This window comes from Exophiala spinifera (assembly GCF_000836115.1).
Source record: "Exophiala spinifera strain CBS 89968 unplaced genomic scaffold supercont1.1, whole genome shotgun sequence".
NCBI classification, from domain to species: Eukaryota; Fungi; Ascomycota; class Eurotiomycetes; order Chaetothyriales; family Herpotrichiellaceae; genus Exophiala; species Exophiala spinifera.
The window spans coordinates 4,409,329-4,422,382 of NW_015622513.1; the positions used below are offsets into that span (position 1 = coordinate 4,409,329).

The 13,054-nt window shown below is 51.6% G+C and overlaps 5 protein-coding genes across 5 annotated transcripts; 3 read left to right on the forward strand and 2 right to left on the reverse strand.

The window, feature by feature from the left end:
• Window positions 1–1,476: 1,476 nt before the first annotated feature.
• On the reverse strand, window positions 1,477–2,397 carry PV08_01615 (uncharacterized protein; the record flags this gene model as incomplete). Its single annotated transcript, XM_016375976.1, has 1 exon — window positions 1,477–2,397. One exon carries the CDS (start codon window positions 2,395–2,397, stop codon window positions 1,477–1,479), a length of 921 nt encoding a protein of 306 aa, XP_016241252.1.
• Window positions 2,398–2,731: 334 nt separating this feature from the next.
• On the reverse strand, window positions 2,732–4,174 carry PV08_01616 (uncharacterized protein; the record flags this gene model as incomplete). The annotated part of the gene is made up of 1 exon (XM_016375977.1): window positions 2,732–4,174. One exon carries the CDS (start codon window positions 4,172–4,174, stop codon window positions 2,732–2,734), a length of 1,443 nt encoding a protein of 480 aa, XP_016241253.1.
• Window positions 4,175–4,737: 563 nt separating this feature from the next.
• PV08_01617 (uncharacterized protein) lies at window positions 4,738–6,297 on the forward strand (the record flags this gene model as incomplete). Its single annotated transcript, XM_016375978.1, has 1 exon — window positions 4,738–6,297. One exon carries the CDS (start codon window positions 4,738–4,740, stop codon window positions 6,295–6,297), a length of 1,560 nt encoding a protein of 519 aa, XP_016241254.1.
• Window positions 6,298–7,490: 1,193 nt separating this feature from the next.
• Window positions 7,491–9,698, forward strand: PV08_01618 (uncharacterized protein; the record flags this gene model as incomplete). The annotated part of the gene is made up of 1 exon (XM_016375979.1): window positions 7,491–9,698. The coding sequence occupies one exon, from the start codon at window positions 7,491–7,493 to the stop codon at window positions 9,696–9,698; it is 2,208 nt and encodes a 735-aa protein (XP_016241255.1).
• Window positions 9,699–11,337: 1,639 nt separating this feature from the next.
• On the forward strand, window positions 11,338–12,196 carry PV08_01619 (uncharacterized protein; the record flags this gene model as incomplete). Its single annotated transcript, XM_016375980.1, has 2 exons — window positions 11,338–11,466; window positions 11,525–12,196. 2 exons carry the CDS (start codon window positions 11,338–11,340, stop codon window positions 12,194–12,196), a joined length of 801 nt encoding a protein of 266 aa, XP_016241256.1.
• Window positions 12,197–13,054: the final 858 nt, after the last annotated feature.

Genomic DNA, 13,054 nt, shown 5'->3' on the forward strand with positions numbered 1-13,054 from the left:
CCCCCGCTACGCAGCTGGACGTTCCGTACGGCGGCGAAAAACTTGTCCCAGAGTACACACAGTCGACAGAGCTCCCTGTGCCTGCTGAGGCAGTATAATACTGACTCACGCTTTGGGGTCATGGATTTCTTGCGTCCCGCTTATTTGGCACCAACCTTGCATCGTGCGTCCTTATCTCAGACCTAAACAGCACAACGACTCATGGTAGTCCGGACTTCTGTAGGCACTTTTCTCGAAAGACCATACACTCGTTGTCTTCAATGGCGTATTCATGGCCGTATCAGAACCTCAAGGTCCGGACTGAGCCTTGAACCTTGATCGTTTCTTACCCCTCGTCCAGCTTTCAAGACCATAAGAAGGCTTCATGGTCGGAGATACCTGTTCTTGTTATACGCCCAGGCTTACTACTCGCTTGATGTAGTAAAGTGTTGCCGGACTGAGAGAACAGTACAACAAATGTAAAGCGTTGAGAAGAACACTGGGCGGTAATTTTCTCGAAGTTCGAGCGTGAGTGCAAGTGAGAATTTCTCATCAACGAGCCTGACATGATCGGAGTGCCAGGTTCATGACTTGTGTGCCTTTGCATAGAGCCAGCGACCGCTTGTAACAGAGGTGATGTACGAGCCTCAGGGTAGGCGGCGCTCACGACCACATTTACTGGTTGGCCTGATGGCGATGGCGAGGGACATTCTGCTCTCGAGGTCGAGCGGGCCCAAACAGGGTCATTAAGATCTGCGGTCATGTCTGAGCGTTGTTGATACCCGCAGGCATGGGCTCTGACCGGAGGTGGCTGTACCGGCCGTCCATGACGCGAATCGCGATAACATTCTCACCATCAAACTCGATGGTGTGATTCCTGGAGTCGCCATATTTGTATTGTCAATAGAGAGGCAACGAATGTGGCTGGCCGAGTCGCCGCGGCCAGATCAGTGCACGCTCCTCTTTGATATTCCTTAGTAGAGCCTTGACAGTGCAGATTACACGTAATAGGTGGACATAATGGTTACGGTGCACGGGAGCTGGTGAGCCTTGTTGAGCCTTCACCGAATCATCGCCTACGTGATGGCTCAGTGTAGGCGTTTCTCGAGGTTCCGTGTGTGTTCGGTCTTCTATCATCAAAGGTATTGGAAGTGGGTGGAACGATCAAGGAACCAAAAATTAGACTTAGCCTTCGACAAAGACTGCCTTTTGTAAGGGTATTGCATATCAGACTATCTGATGAGTAGCTGAGAATGCCGAATCATTTCCCATAATGCTGCGCTCCATTTATCGGTCCGAGGCACCAGGAGAGACAGTATCGGAAGAAGCGCGACTGCTGGGTTTGACGATGGGCTGGAAGATGACTGCCCGGCAGAAGGAAGAAATAGATCTCGCAGAAGAAATGAATCCTGTATTGGAGTTCTTGATATCTCTTCATAGGGATTTGCAGTCGAGCTTCTGTCGGATAAGATCGCTGGTGGCTTCGACGATATCGAATCAGAAGATCTTACCCAATACCTGCTTAACATCTTCACTGATACCCTTTTCCTTGACCTGATCGCTTCTGTCCCTTCCTTTGACCTCAGCTTGCCTCCACGTCCTTTGGATGCTGGCATCTGCATCTGAATCTATTGTTCCACCCTTTTTCTCTCGTTTTCTCTTCATACCTTCCCTCCGTCGACCTTCTTCCACACCCTCGACGAACATCTTAGTGTCCCGCGCAATGACCCGCCTGTCCTCATCTCGCCGGCCCTCTTCTTCTCTCTTTTCTTCTCGTATGCCTGCCATAAGCTCTTCCCACTGCATACCCCGCAGATACTTCATGTTCCATACATCGTCGTGGTAGAAGCCGCCCTTTTTCCCACCCACTTGCTGCGCATTCAGGCTTTCGGCGCACCGCCTGGCGGTCTTCTTTGAAGCAAACTCGATCCAGCCTTCTGTGTAAAGCTGCCGCGAGTTCTTCTTTGACGAGGATTTGTGTTTTGAAGCAGGTGCCAGAAATAGCCGTTTGATGGGGCTGAAGCCTCGTTGCTCGAGCAGATTGCGCAGAGCAGATGGCTTAAGATATGGGGGTAACGAAGACAGATATATCACGCCTGGTATTACCTCTTTCTTGGGTTTCTTTTTCTGCTTCGAGTCCTTCGTCGACTTTAGACTTTCGGACGTAGCGGCTTTGTGGTGTGTGTTACCGCTGTTCTCGTCTTCGGAATCTTTAGGTAAGTCGCGAGGAGGTGTAGGGGAACTTGAAGGTCGTCGCTGCTCTTCGTCTTCAACGCTAGGGCTGTGATCTATTTTCCGTCGCTTTGAGGATCTGGCGGTCTTGGACAATTCTGCGGCCTCAGAGTCGTAACCTGCATCATTCTCGGACTCGTCGGAAAGACCGCGGTCGAGGTATACATTTCTCTCGTTCCCAGACATGCTTGTCTAGGTCAGCATGCGTGCCGAGTCGAAGAAATTCAAACTGCAAACACAGAAACGGAGTACGTCCCGGAAAAATGCTTGTTCTTCGATGATGCATGCGGTGGTGATGCGGAGAAAATTTTTGGTCGCGGTTGGGGAACGGCCCAACTTACACGCTAGATGGCTGTCGTGGGACTATATCATGTATATGAGTATATGGACTATCTTGCTACTCATACACTGTCGACAACAATGGTGGGAGTGATGGGACCACTATATCCCCATTATACCGATTTTAAGTATACATCTGGCCTCTCGGCGTGGCAAAACCCCTTACCGAAAGCCCCTACATCTATAAACTGGGCATCTGAGGCTTCCAGGATATGCCTTTATCCTCAGGCTTCGTCTTACGTGCAAGGACCTCTTGCACCTTCTCCCTGACGCCGACTTTGTTGTTCCATCTGCTGACAACCGCTTGTATGACCGCCTTCGGCCCGTCATGCCCGTACGCCCTGACAAGCTGCTCAATGTCGGCCTCGCTGGGTAAAGCAAACACTGAATGAGGGTACTCCTTGAAGTGCTGATCAAGAGCGCCTTCTTGTGGCTCTAACAGGGCCAGGGGTTCAAATTCAGGGGGGATGGTAAAGAATTCGTCAACGTCCTCCTTGCTGACCTCGGCAAGGCTTGCAGGCTTCCACACGGGCTGCGTTGGCGGCTTGTTGATCAGACGAGCCGAGACACCTTCGACAAAATCCGGGTGTGCCATGAACTTGGCTGCCATTCTATGCTCGCGGATAAAAGTTTCACTAATGTTCCAATTTTTGCCTTCTCTCAACTGTCGCAGAGTGACTCTCAAGCTAGTTGGGGACCTGAGAGCGATCGTCTTTTGCGTCTGTTTCGCCCAGCTGGAGATGTACTCATCTCCAGACTGAGCCTCTTGACCGAGCGCGCTTAGAATGTCTTCAACAGTGTCATGCTTGAAAGTTCGGTCAATGGCTTCTCGCAGTTTACCGCTCAGATCACCGTGGCTAGAACCTTTGCCCAGGTCGGGAGACGGAAGGCTGCTGGTAAACTCGGCGATCGTCGAGTTGATGAGGTCTAGACGTTCAGACAAGCTAGCGTAGTCTCGAAAGACAAGCTCTGACAGTCGCGTGGTCAACTGAGGAAGCAACGAGCTGTCGAGGTAGTGGGTTGCGATTCCTGCATAGAATGCTTGAACTCCCTGTAGTCTTTCAGAAGTCAAGGCCAGATATGTTCCGATTTCGCCATCAAGTCGAGAGAGGAAGAAACTTCCACCAACGTCAGGGAAGAAGCCAATAGTCGTTTCGGGCATGGCGAAGACTGTTTTCTCTGTCGCAATCCGGAAAGGCGCATGTACCGACAAACCCACGCCACCACCCATGGTTATCCCATCCATGACTGCGATGTATGGCTTACTGTAGGTCGCGATCAGATGATCTAGCTGGTATTCAAGGCCGAAGTAGTCTGTCGACTTTTTCTGGCCTTCCGGCCCTTCCTTGTTCTGCTGCGCAAGCTCGGCAACATCACCGCCAGCGCAGAACGCTTTTGGTCCAGCTCCGGTGATCATGATCACATTGGCCATCTGCGACTTCTCCCATTCCCTCAGACGAGGTAGTATTTTTCGTGCCATTGAGCCATTGAGAGAGTTGAGCTTCTTCGGGCGGTTTAACTCGATCGTCCGTACGCCATAGAGAGAATTGAAAAGGACATCGTCGGGGTCATCGCTAGGAAGCTCCTTTGGCATTGCGCCATATCGAGTGGGAGATGAAGACATCTGGTAGTTGTTAGTCGTTTTCTTGGTTGACTTTATAGTACATGTATCATACCTGTCGTCGGAGGAGTACTTGGGACGCCAAAGGTGCCTTGTGTCGGGACAGGAGACTTGCAGTTCTGGAGGCAGTCTTTGGAGCTACGAGGCATGCAGCATATCTGGCACAGCAGGCCGTCATTGCGAGATGACTATTGTTGCAATACCATGAATGGTGCTGCTATTAGCAGACACGCTTCTCAATATAACGAAGCACCTGGGAAAATGTTCTGGGGACTCCGCCGAGGCATGTATTGTGTATGGTCCCTTTTCGGAGGCGAGAAAACGCCGTAGCCTTGCCAGCTGCGTCACGTGCGAGGCTGTGGAAAAATCCTGCTTGATAATTCTAGACGCCGCTTGCACTGGAAGAGGCGAATTCTGATAAATTGTTATATCACTCACTAATCCTCACGACTTCGATTTCTTCGATCAAGACTTGTAACTTGTACTGATATTTGGTCGCACATTACAATCCGTAATCCTTTCAGACGTTGCATGATTCCGTGATACGGAGGACACGACAACTCAAGATGTCCATGGATCTGGACGCTCCAGTATCACTCCCTTCCGTTCATCAGCCACAGGCGGCAACGATCCTCTGCTGCAACTGTGGTGCACCCATAGATGGAACGGCATCGGCGGGTGCTCTATGTTACGACTGCATCAAACTGACTGTGGATGTCTCGGAAGGCATACAGAGAGAGGGAGTATTACACACATGCCGAGATTGCGAACGGTGGCTGAGCCCGCCGTCACAATGGGTCTCAGCGTCGCTTGAAAGCAGAGAATTACTTGCCTTGTGTCTTCGGAAACTACGAGGCCTCAGCAAGGTCCGGATCATCGACGCAAATTTTCTCTGGACGGAGCCGCATTCCCGACGAATCAAGGTGAAAATCACCGTACAACAAGAAGCCTACGAGGGCACTATACTTCAGCAAACGTTCGAGGTTGAATACGTAGTCGCTTACCAGCAGTGTCCGGACTGTGCCAAGTCCTACACTCCAAACACCTGGCGGGCGTCGGTGCAAGTCAGACAGAAAGTACCACACAAGCGGACCTTTTTGTATCTGGAACAGCTCGTCCTGAAACACGGGGCGCACAAGGAAACCATCAACATCAAGGAAGTTAAAGATGGCTTGGACTTTTATTTTGCGCAACGGAACCACGCCGAGAAGTTCGTCGACTTCCTCACATCTGTGACGCCAGTCAAAGTGAAGAAGTCGCAGGAACTAATCTCGATGGACATCCACACATCCACCAAATCGTACAAATTCACATATTCGTGCGAACTGTTACCGATCTGCAAAGACGACCTGGTCGCGCTGCCGATCAAGATGGCCAAATCCATCGGCAATATAACCCCGCTGGCACTTTGCTACAGGGTGGGCACGTCGGTGAACCTGATCGATCCGACGACCCTCCAGACTGCAGACCTCCCGACCGGGACGTACTGGAGGAATCCATTCAAGAACCTGGCTGACGTTCAAGAGCTCGTCGAATTCGTGGTGCTGGACATTGAGCCGCTGGGGTCGCAGAACGGACGGTTCTTCCTGGCCGAAGCGACGGTCGCTCGGGCCGCCGACCTCGGAGTCAATGACAAGACCTACTACTGCCGCACGCACCTGGGAGGCGTGTTACACGCTGGCGACTCGGTCCTGGGGTACCACTTGACAGGCACCAACTTCAACAACCCCCAGTTCGAAGAGCTGGAGCAGAGCAGCACGTACGCCTCGACCATCCCGGACGTCATGCTCGTCAAGAAGTTTTACGCGCGCAAGAAGAAGCCCAAGTCTAGATCGTGGAAACTCAAGCGCATGGAGAAGGACGAGGGCGACCTCTTGCCCAAGAAGCAGGATCAAGAAAAGATGGATGCGGACTATGAAATGTTCCTGCGTGACGTCGAGGAGGACGCCGAGCTTCGTCAGACCCTCGCCCTGTACAAGGCCAAGCAACAAAAGACTACTACCACAAGGGACGTGGACATGATGAGCATGGCTACCGGAGAGAGCGACGAGGATGAAGTGCCCAAGATCAATATGGATGAGTTACTGGATGACTTTGACGAGTTGCATGTCAATGATGATGAGTGATTGGGGGGACGACGAGGGGTTTCGGTTTCTGTCAGGGTTACGGGTGCCTATCTACCTACCTTACCTAGATAGATGAAGAGTGATCGGGAGGGAGTTCATCACAATGGTACTAACTACATAACTTGGCCTGGAATTGCTTCCCCACATGGCTGGTTTCAAGGAGATGGGCGTGTAGAAAGCATGGGTGTGTTCAGGACATGTTTTGGTTGTGTTCATGGTCAGGTCAAGAGACGACTGGCGTGTCTCGAGCCTGGTTCTTGTTTGATCGACCACCAGGTCAGCCAGCTTCTTGCATATCCTTGCGCCGTTGTGTTACCATGCCGATAGACAGACGTGTGGATGGATGAATCAATGAGTCAATACAAATAAATCCCATTGCCGTCTCTCCTCCACCCCCTTTGAGCGTCTGGAAACACGTACGGAGACGAGGTGCAGAACCCGGTTCCCATCAACAATAGTAACGGCTTTGATGACCTGGTACTCGTCCATGCCGTAGAGGCTTCCCTTGCAGCCGTATCAATCCTCCTTGACGTCTTCAAAGCGCGCTTCTGACGCCGAGATCTTGTCCGTGTTTGCACCGACCATGCCACACCGGAGGTTCGGCGCAACTACGGTTGTCGTGGCGGGAGGATAAATAGCCCTGATTGCGTGCCTGCTCGCGTACTCACATAACTGTCAATTACAACCCACTGAATTCATGACTGCAAGTAGATGCGATCCTGAAAGTAGAATGACTTATGTCCGCAAGGCCAGGGGTGAGCAGAGAAATGAGCGGTCGGGTGCTTGAATGAAGGGTAAGATGCTCCGTAATGCAGGTAGCAAGTAGAACTTCAGCCGCTGCTACGGCGCCTTATGGCGGCGACAACTTCCGTACCAGATCTTGGCATGCAGACGCAGTCTATTGTAAAAGCGGCGCGATCCATGTTGCTGGGAGCCTCACAGAACCACAGTGAAGTCCTGCAGCCTGACCATAGGTTACTAGAGATGGGGAAATCGTTATGGACAATATCTCATGAGTCAGACGCCAACTAGGTCTCCTCAACTTTGAACCCTGTTGATTGTTGACTTCACCTCTGTCTTGCTCGCAACCGCAAAAGGGTGACTTAGTCAGACCACGATTTGAGTCATGAGCCAGATATTGGGAGTGGGCACGTAAAGTGATAGTTCACAGAAGTTCTTGTCATGGGTGGAGGATGAGTTCCGCGTTCTTTCGCAGACCTGGTGATGAGAGCTCCAGCTCTAGTAGTTCGGATGTCGAAAGTGCAGGATCAGAGGAAGTTGGTCATGTGAGTCAACCTCTCGAAAGTGTCGATGGCGAGACAGGCGACCTGGGCACCACAGAATCATTCTCAAGCCATGGGAGCATCTCGTTCGCAGAGTCCTCTGCTGCCGGCAGAGGTGATCGTGGTCGTGGTGCCGCAAACTCCTTTGCGGGCGTTGACCATCATCGGACCAATTTGATCGACGCTCTCCTCGAGGACTTTGCACGGAATCGAGCATGCGAGGTGATGAACAACGCGAAGCCCGGCTCAAACTACACAAGGTCATCTCCTGAAATTGAGACTTTGACGAGGCAATTCCATCGGCAAGCGACTCAGTCACTGGTTCAGACTGGGTTGCTTCCAGCGGCGGTATCTGAGCAACGTCGTGGCAATGAACAAATGCGAGCTGCGTATCTGGCTGGAATTGAAGGCATGACGCTCGGCGGAGTGCACACAGGCAACCTCATATCGTCAAATCTTGCAGCCACGCCGCTGCTTTCTTCCGAAGAGAACCTCGCCATGACTCGGACTGAACAACGACGTTCAAATGCATTCGGACAATTACTTGAACAACCTCTGAGGAACCTCTCGCTCTATGACCGTCAAAGTCCACTCTCATTTCGCAGTCCCGATTTCATGCTGTCCAACCAGTCTATCGAACGTCCTCGTAGTCACTACGAATCAAGTTTTCAACAAATCAGTCTACTTGGAAAAGGGGGTTTCGGTCGGGTATACCGCACATTCAATGTCTTTGACAAGAAAGAATACGCGGTCAAGAAGATACCACTCAGCCCTCGCTTGTCACAACGGTACAAAGAGTCAGGCCATCAAGAACTTGAACATGTGCTACGTGAAGTGCAGGCTTTGGCTCAACTCGAACACAACAACGTCGTTCGATATCATGCTACGTGGATTGAATCACCACGAGCACCAAGAATCATGGACTTGCACGAGGAAAGGCCCGAACTTAGCCTTCATGGCAGACGCCTCATCGCTGACGGAGCACTTCCAATTGCAACTGATCAGCCTCGAAAAGCCTTGCCGCTTCGATTGTCACCCGATGGAAGTGACGGCATTGTTTTTGGTTCAGATAGTGTTTCGCAAATTCGCACGCTGGATCATAAAGATGACCAAGATCAACCTCTATGGTCAATGAAACAAACGCTGTCCGACCCAAGCTCAGCACGCCCATCTGAAATATTTACCGATGGACGTGCAGAGCCAAACAGTCGGGAAGACGCGGTAGTGGATGGCTCAGTCTATGTCCTACACGTGCAAATGTCAGTCTATCCCATGACGCTTGAGCAATATCTTGCGCCAGCTCCTGAAAACGCGCGAAGTGCACCAAGCAATCCTATGCGAAGGCATTGCTTCCATCTGGTGCCTGCATTGCGCATCTTACTTGGTATATTATGCGGGTTGCAATATATTCATTCGAAGGGGTTAGTCCATCGTGATATCAAACCGAGCAACATATTCATATCGAGCCTTGAGATGGCAACCACTGCTGGGGCCGTCTCAGGAGGCTATTACGACGTCGGTGGCTGTGTTGCGTGCTCTTTTCCGGGACATTACTTTGTGAACCCACGCATTGGCGATTTCGGACTTGTCGCGGAACTAGCTAGAGATGGCGAGAGGAAAGATCACCATGTCGACGGCAAAGCCGACAAAGCAGTGGGTACTGAGTACTATCGGCCACCACGCAGGGTGGATGCGAAAGAGAAATGGAAGGCCTCGTCGGCCATCAATGAAAAACTCGACGTGTTCGCCCTTGGAGTGGTGCTGGTGGAAATGCTCTGGCATTGTACTACCAAAGCTGAACGCATGGTAGTCCTGGGAGGCCTCCAGAAAGGGTTGCTCCCGGCAGGCTTAGCAGGAAAGATTGACAACGAAGGACATGAGCCGGGTACTGGGGACCTCGTTTGTCAATGCCTGGCTGGTATGATCGACGGAGACCCACTGCAGCGATGGGGTTGCGGCCTGGTGAAAGAACAGGTCGAGGAGATATTGAAGCAGTGTCGAGTTCCACCAAACGAAGGGAGTAACGGTGAAGGTAGCAGTATTGATGCTGGTTATGGGTTCGAGCTTCGCCAAGTGAGGAGCTTGGACGCAGATGCGACCCCAATGGAGAAGGACTGAGACTGATACTGAGACTTATGCTGATGGAAGACCGTGATGAAGCTGGTTTTAGTAAGTCCAGGGTTGCTCTCCCTGGAACAAAGAAGGCCGGTATACATCATCAGGTGACACAAGAGCACTCGCATAGCAAGTGATACTGAAGCGCTCTGACCAGCGTCAATCATACAAACATCGTGGGGTTTGTAACTCGTTAGTTCAAACGGTGCTGTGCCCTGTGCAGCGACTGATTCAGATTAGAAGGAGAGATCAGCAGGCCGTGCAGCTGTGTTGTAGCAGGCTTACAGATAGCTTGGACCAGTCCTCTGTCAGTGAATCAGCCCCGGGCCATTATAGGGTTCAATAGCGCATATTACAAGAGGTTCTGGGGCATTAGACTTCGACGGGCAGAATGGTTCTCGGTTCTGTCCGTCCTGTGGATGATTTGTACCATATTGTACCTACATATCACCACACAGTATACCGATACATACGGTACGTATGTGCCATGCTCAGCTTCAGTTTCTTACTCATTGATATCGCTCTAGATGAATCTAGCTAGCGCCTATCCACACTTTGTTAACTCTTGTGTCTCTCCCAGAGAACGTACGGAGTACTTGAACGTCGAGATTTGGCTGTGCAAATCTATCCACTCAACCTTTGACAGTGAAGACTACATTAGTGAAAGAGTGCGGTATGAGATATACTCAATCATCACCCTTCATGGTCTGTCTGTTTGTCGAGTCCCAAGATACGAATGTTCGACACATTTCCCTGCAGATAAGATGAGTTTCGAGCCACGTTCTCGCGTGGGCAAAGAACCCCCTTGTTTAGCAGCTTTTCGACCGGTCCTGAAGGAGTAAAGTCAAGTCCCCTTCCACCAGTCAGCTCTTCTCAGCAAAGGTTCTCGAAACATTGTCCGTCCTTCACCAATAATAATCACCACCAAACACGAGTTAATTTCCTCGCTGGGACAGTGGTAACTCGCATGGAGTACGGTCCGTTTACCGAATTCACGACCGGGTGGCAACTCTGGACTATGGCTCTCCAATCTCCGTAGTATTTGGTGGGCGCCGCCACATTAGACTTTAGGGCTCGACTGGCCCGGCGCACGTCAAAAAAGAGGCGCCCTATCCAAATTGCTCCCGGACTTGGGGTTTCTTGCGCCCCTGGTGTTGATTTGGAGGGGGAATTATTAAATGTACGGAGTTGAGACCGTGGCCCATGTCTGTTGTTTTTTCTATGCGATACTGCTGTTTATGACATGCCAGAGACACATTGAAACCTCTGCGGAGGTCGTCATGCCACGTGTCGCTTTATTTGGGCCAGATGGCGCATTCCAGCTGGGAGAACGAAAACGCGGGATCCCAGACGGCGCCAAGGCTCCCTAGTTGAAGTCGAGACCGGAAAGGGGGCTCAAGAAATTGACAACAGGACTTGGCCCCCCAAACATTGCACTTGAGGCGTCGAAGACCGGCATGGGCGTCTATAGCGTTCACTGCTCGTAGGTTAAGGTAAAACTCTCCCCGGTTCCTGTTCTGTTTTCTTCCTTCTGCGTTTCCGTCGTCATTCCTTGTCGCTCGTTTTGCGCTTTCTCTTCCATCATCATCAACTTTCGCAACCTTCCGTCGCCGCGTTCCGCAGAGCACATCAAGACTTCAAAATGGTTGCCATGAAGACGACAGGACTTGCCCTGACGCTGGCTGGCGTGGCCGCGGCACAGTCCTCGGTGGTCAGCATTTTCTTTCCAGCTGCCGACCCACAGACGCTGTTGGGCTCAGTGATCAAATCGGTATGGCTTTGTTGAGGGTGACGTTCGACAAGGACCATTTCCGGCTAATTCGAGACAGGATTCGTCCAAAACGACCATGGCCATTGCATGCCCTACCGATGCCGACGTTAATGACTGCGGACTCGACGGTCCTCTCACTGTGACGGTTGGGCCATCGACATTTCATGTCCAAGAGACGTACGAGAGCACTTCGGTCATCATCGATTGTAAAGTGTCAGGGACAACGGCCGCGAACTGCGCAGAGACGTATGTTGGACCATATGGCTTGATTGCGACGGAGACAGCGACGGGCTCATTCGATTCTTCTATCACCTCGACTGTGACCAGCACGACCCTGGGTCCCACCGATATAACGTTCATGGCCATCACACTCACCGATTCCCTGGGTGATGACAGCGGCTCGTCTACGACAGATTCATCTGGAGCTAGCTCCAGCTCAGCGGCCGCATCTGCTACGGACGCAAGCGGTGCTAGTAGCTCGGCTTCAGCGTCGTCCGCGGAATCGTCTGCGGAATCGTCCGCGGCAACCTCCGCAGCGTCCTCCGCGACATCATCTTCTGCATCCTCTTCGGCGACCAGCGGCTCAAGTGGCACCAGTGGCAGCAGCAGCAGTGGAAGTGCTACTCCTACTGGTAGCAGCAACAATGGCGCTAGCGGAGGAGATTCCCGAATGCTGGCCTTGTCCGCAATGGGTGCCGGCCTTGTTGGTTGCGCTATGCTCCTGCTCTAGTAGGATCATCCACAGTAAGGAATCCATCCGGGGCGGCCTAGGGGATCTGACAAGGGCCAGGGATCGTGGTTATGCTGGGAAGATCGTGCCTTGGATAAGTATTCATCAGGTAGTCTCACTGGTCTATGCCATGCCAAGGGCAGGGATGTCACCCAAGGATATCAGGTCCGGACCCTCGGTGGGCTTCTCAATTCTCAATTTCTCATAGATACTTTGTATAAGATTATTCAGATGGAGTAAGGAGATGAGCTTTTCGCGAAGAGTGGATGGTGGGATTTCGATTTCATGCACAATGACATCGCTATGACATGTGCTGGCCCCAATGATACAAGTGGGTTGCATGAACGGAACCCTCCCTCTGGTTGCCCATACAATTCTATAATATTTTGTTCGTTGACAACGCTGCTGCCGGGCTTTTTTTCCAGTGCAAACTAGCTGATCAATTCGATTCTACCGCTCAATACGTGTATGCTCGTGTCAAATGGAAAGTGTCTGAAGCGTGGGTAAAACGGAGTAAACAAAGGGAGTCGGCCCTCTGGAGGGAGCGACGACCCGTACATGCAACACCCCTTGTACTGTACCTACGAGTAGGGGTCTCGATGTTCGTTTTTGAGAGGCACTCAACTAGAATATATCATTCATTCAAACGCCTGTATACGGAGTGTTCCAGGTGTGACAGTCATCGGATTTGGTATCCATGTAGCATAGCCAGGTACGTGACCGTATCAATGGCCTACCCTTTAACTGTATTGCTCTTTAACTTTCTCTGCCACGGGGTGATGATCAGGGGAGCCGGGATGAGCATGAGTGTATCTGAACACGGAACCACAAAATAAGGTGAAGGTTGACGTCGACGTC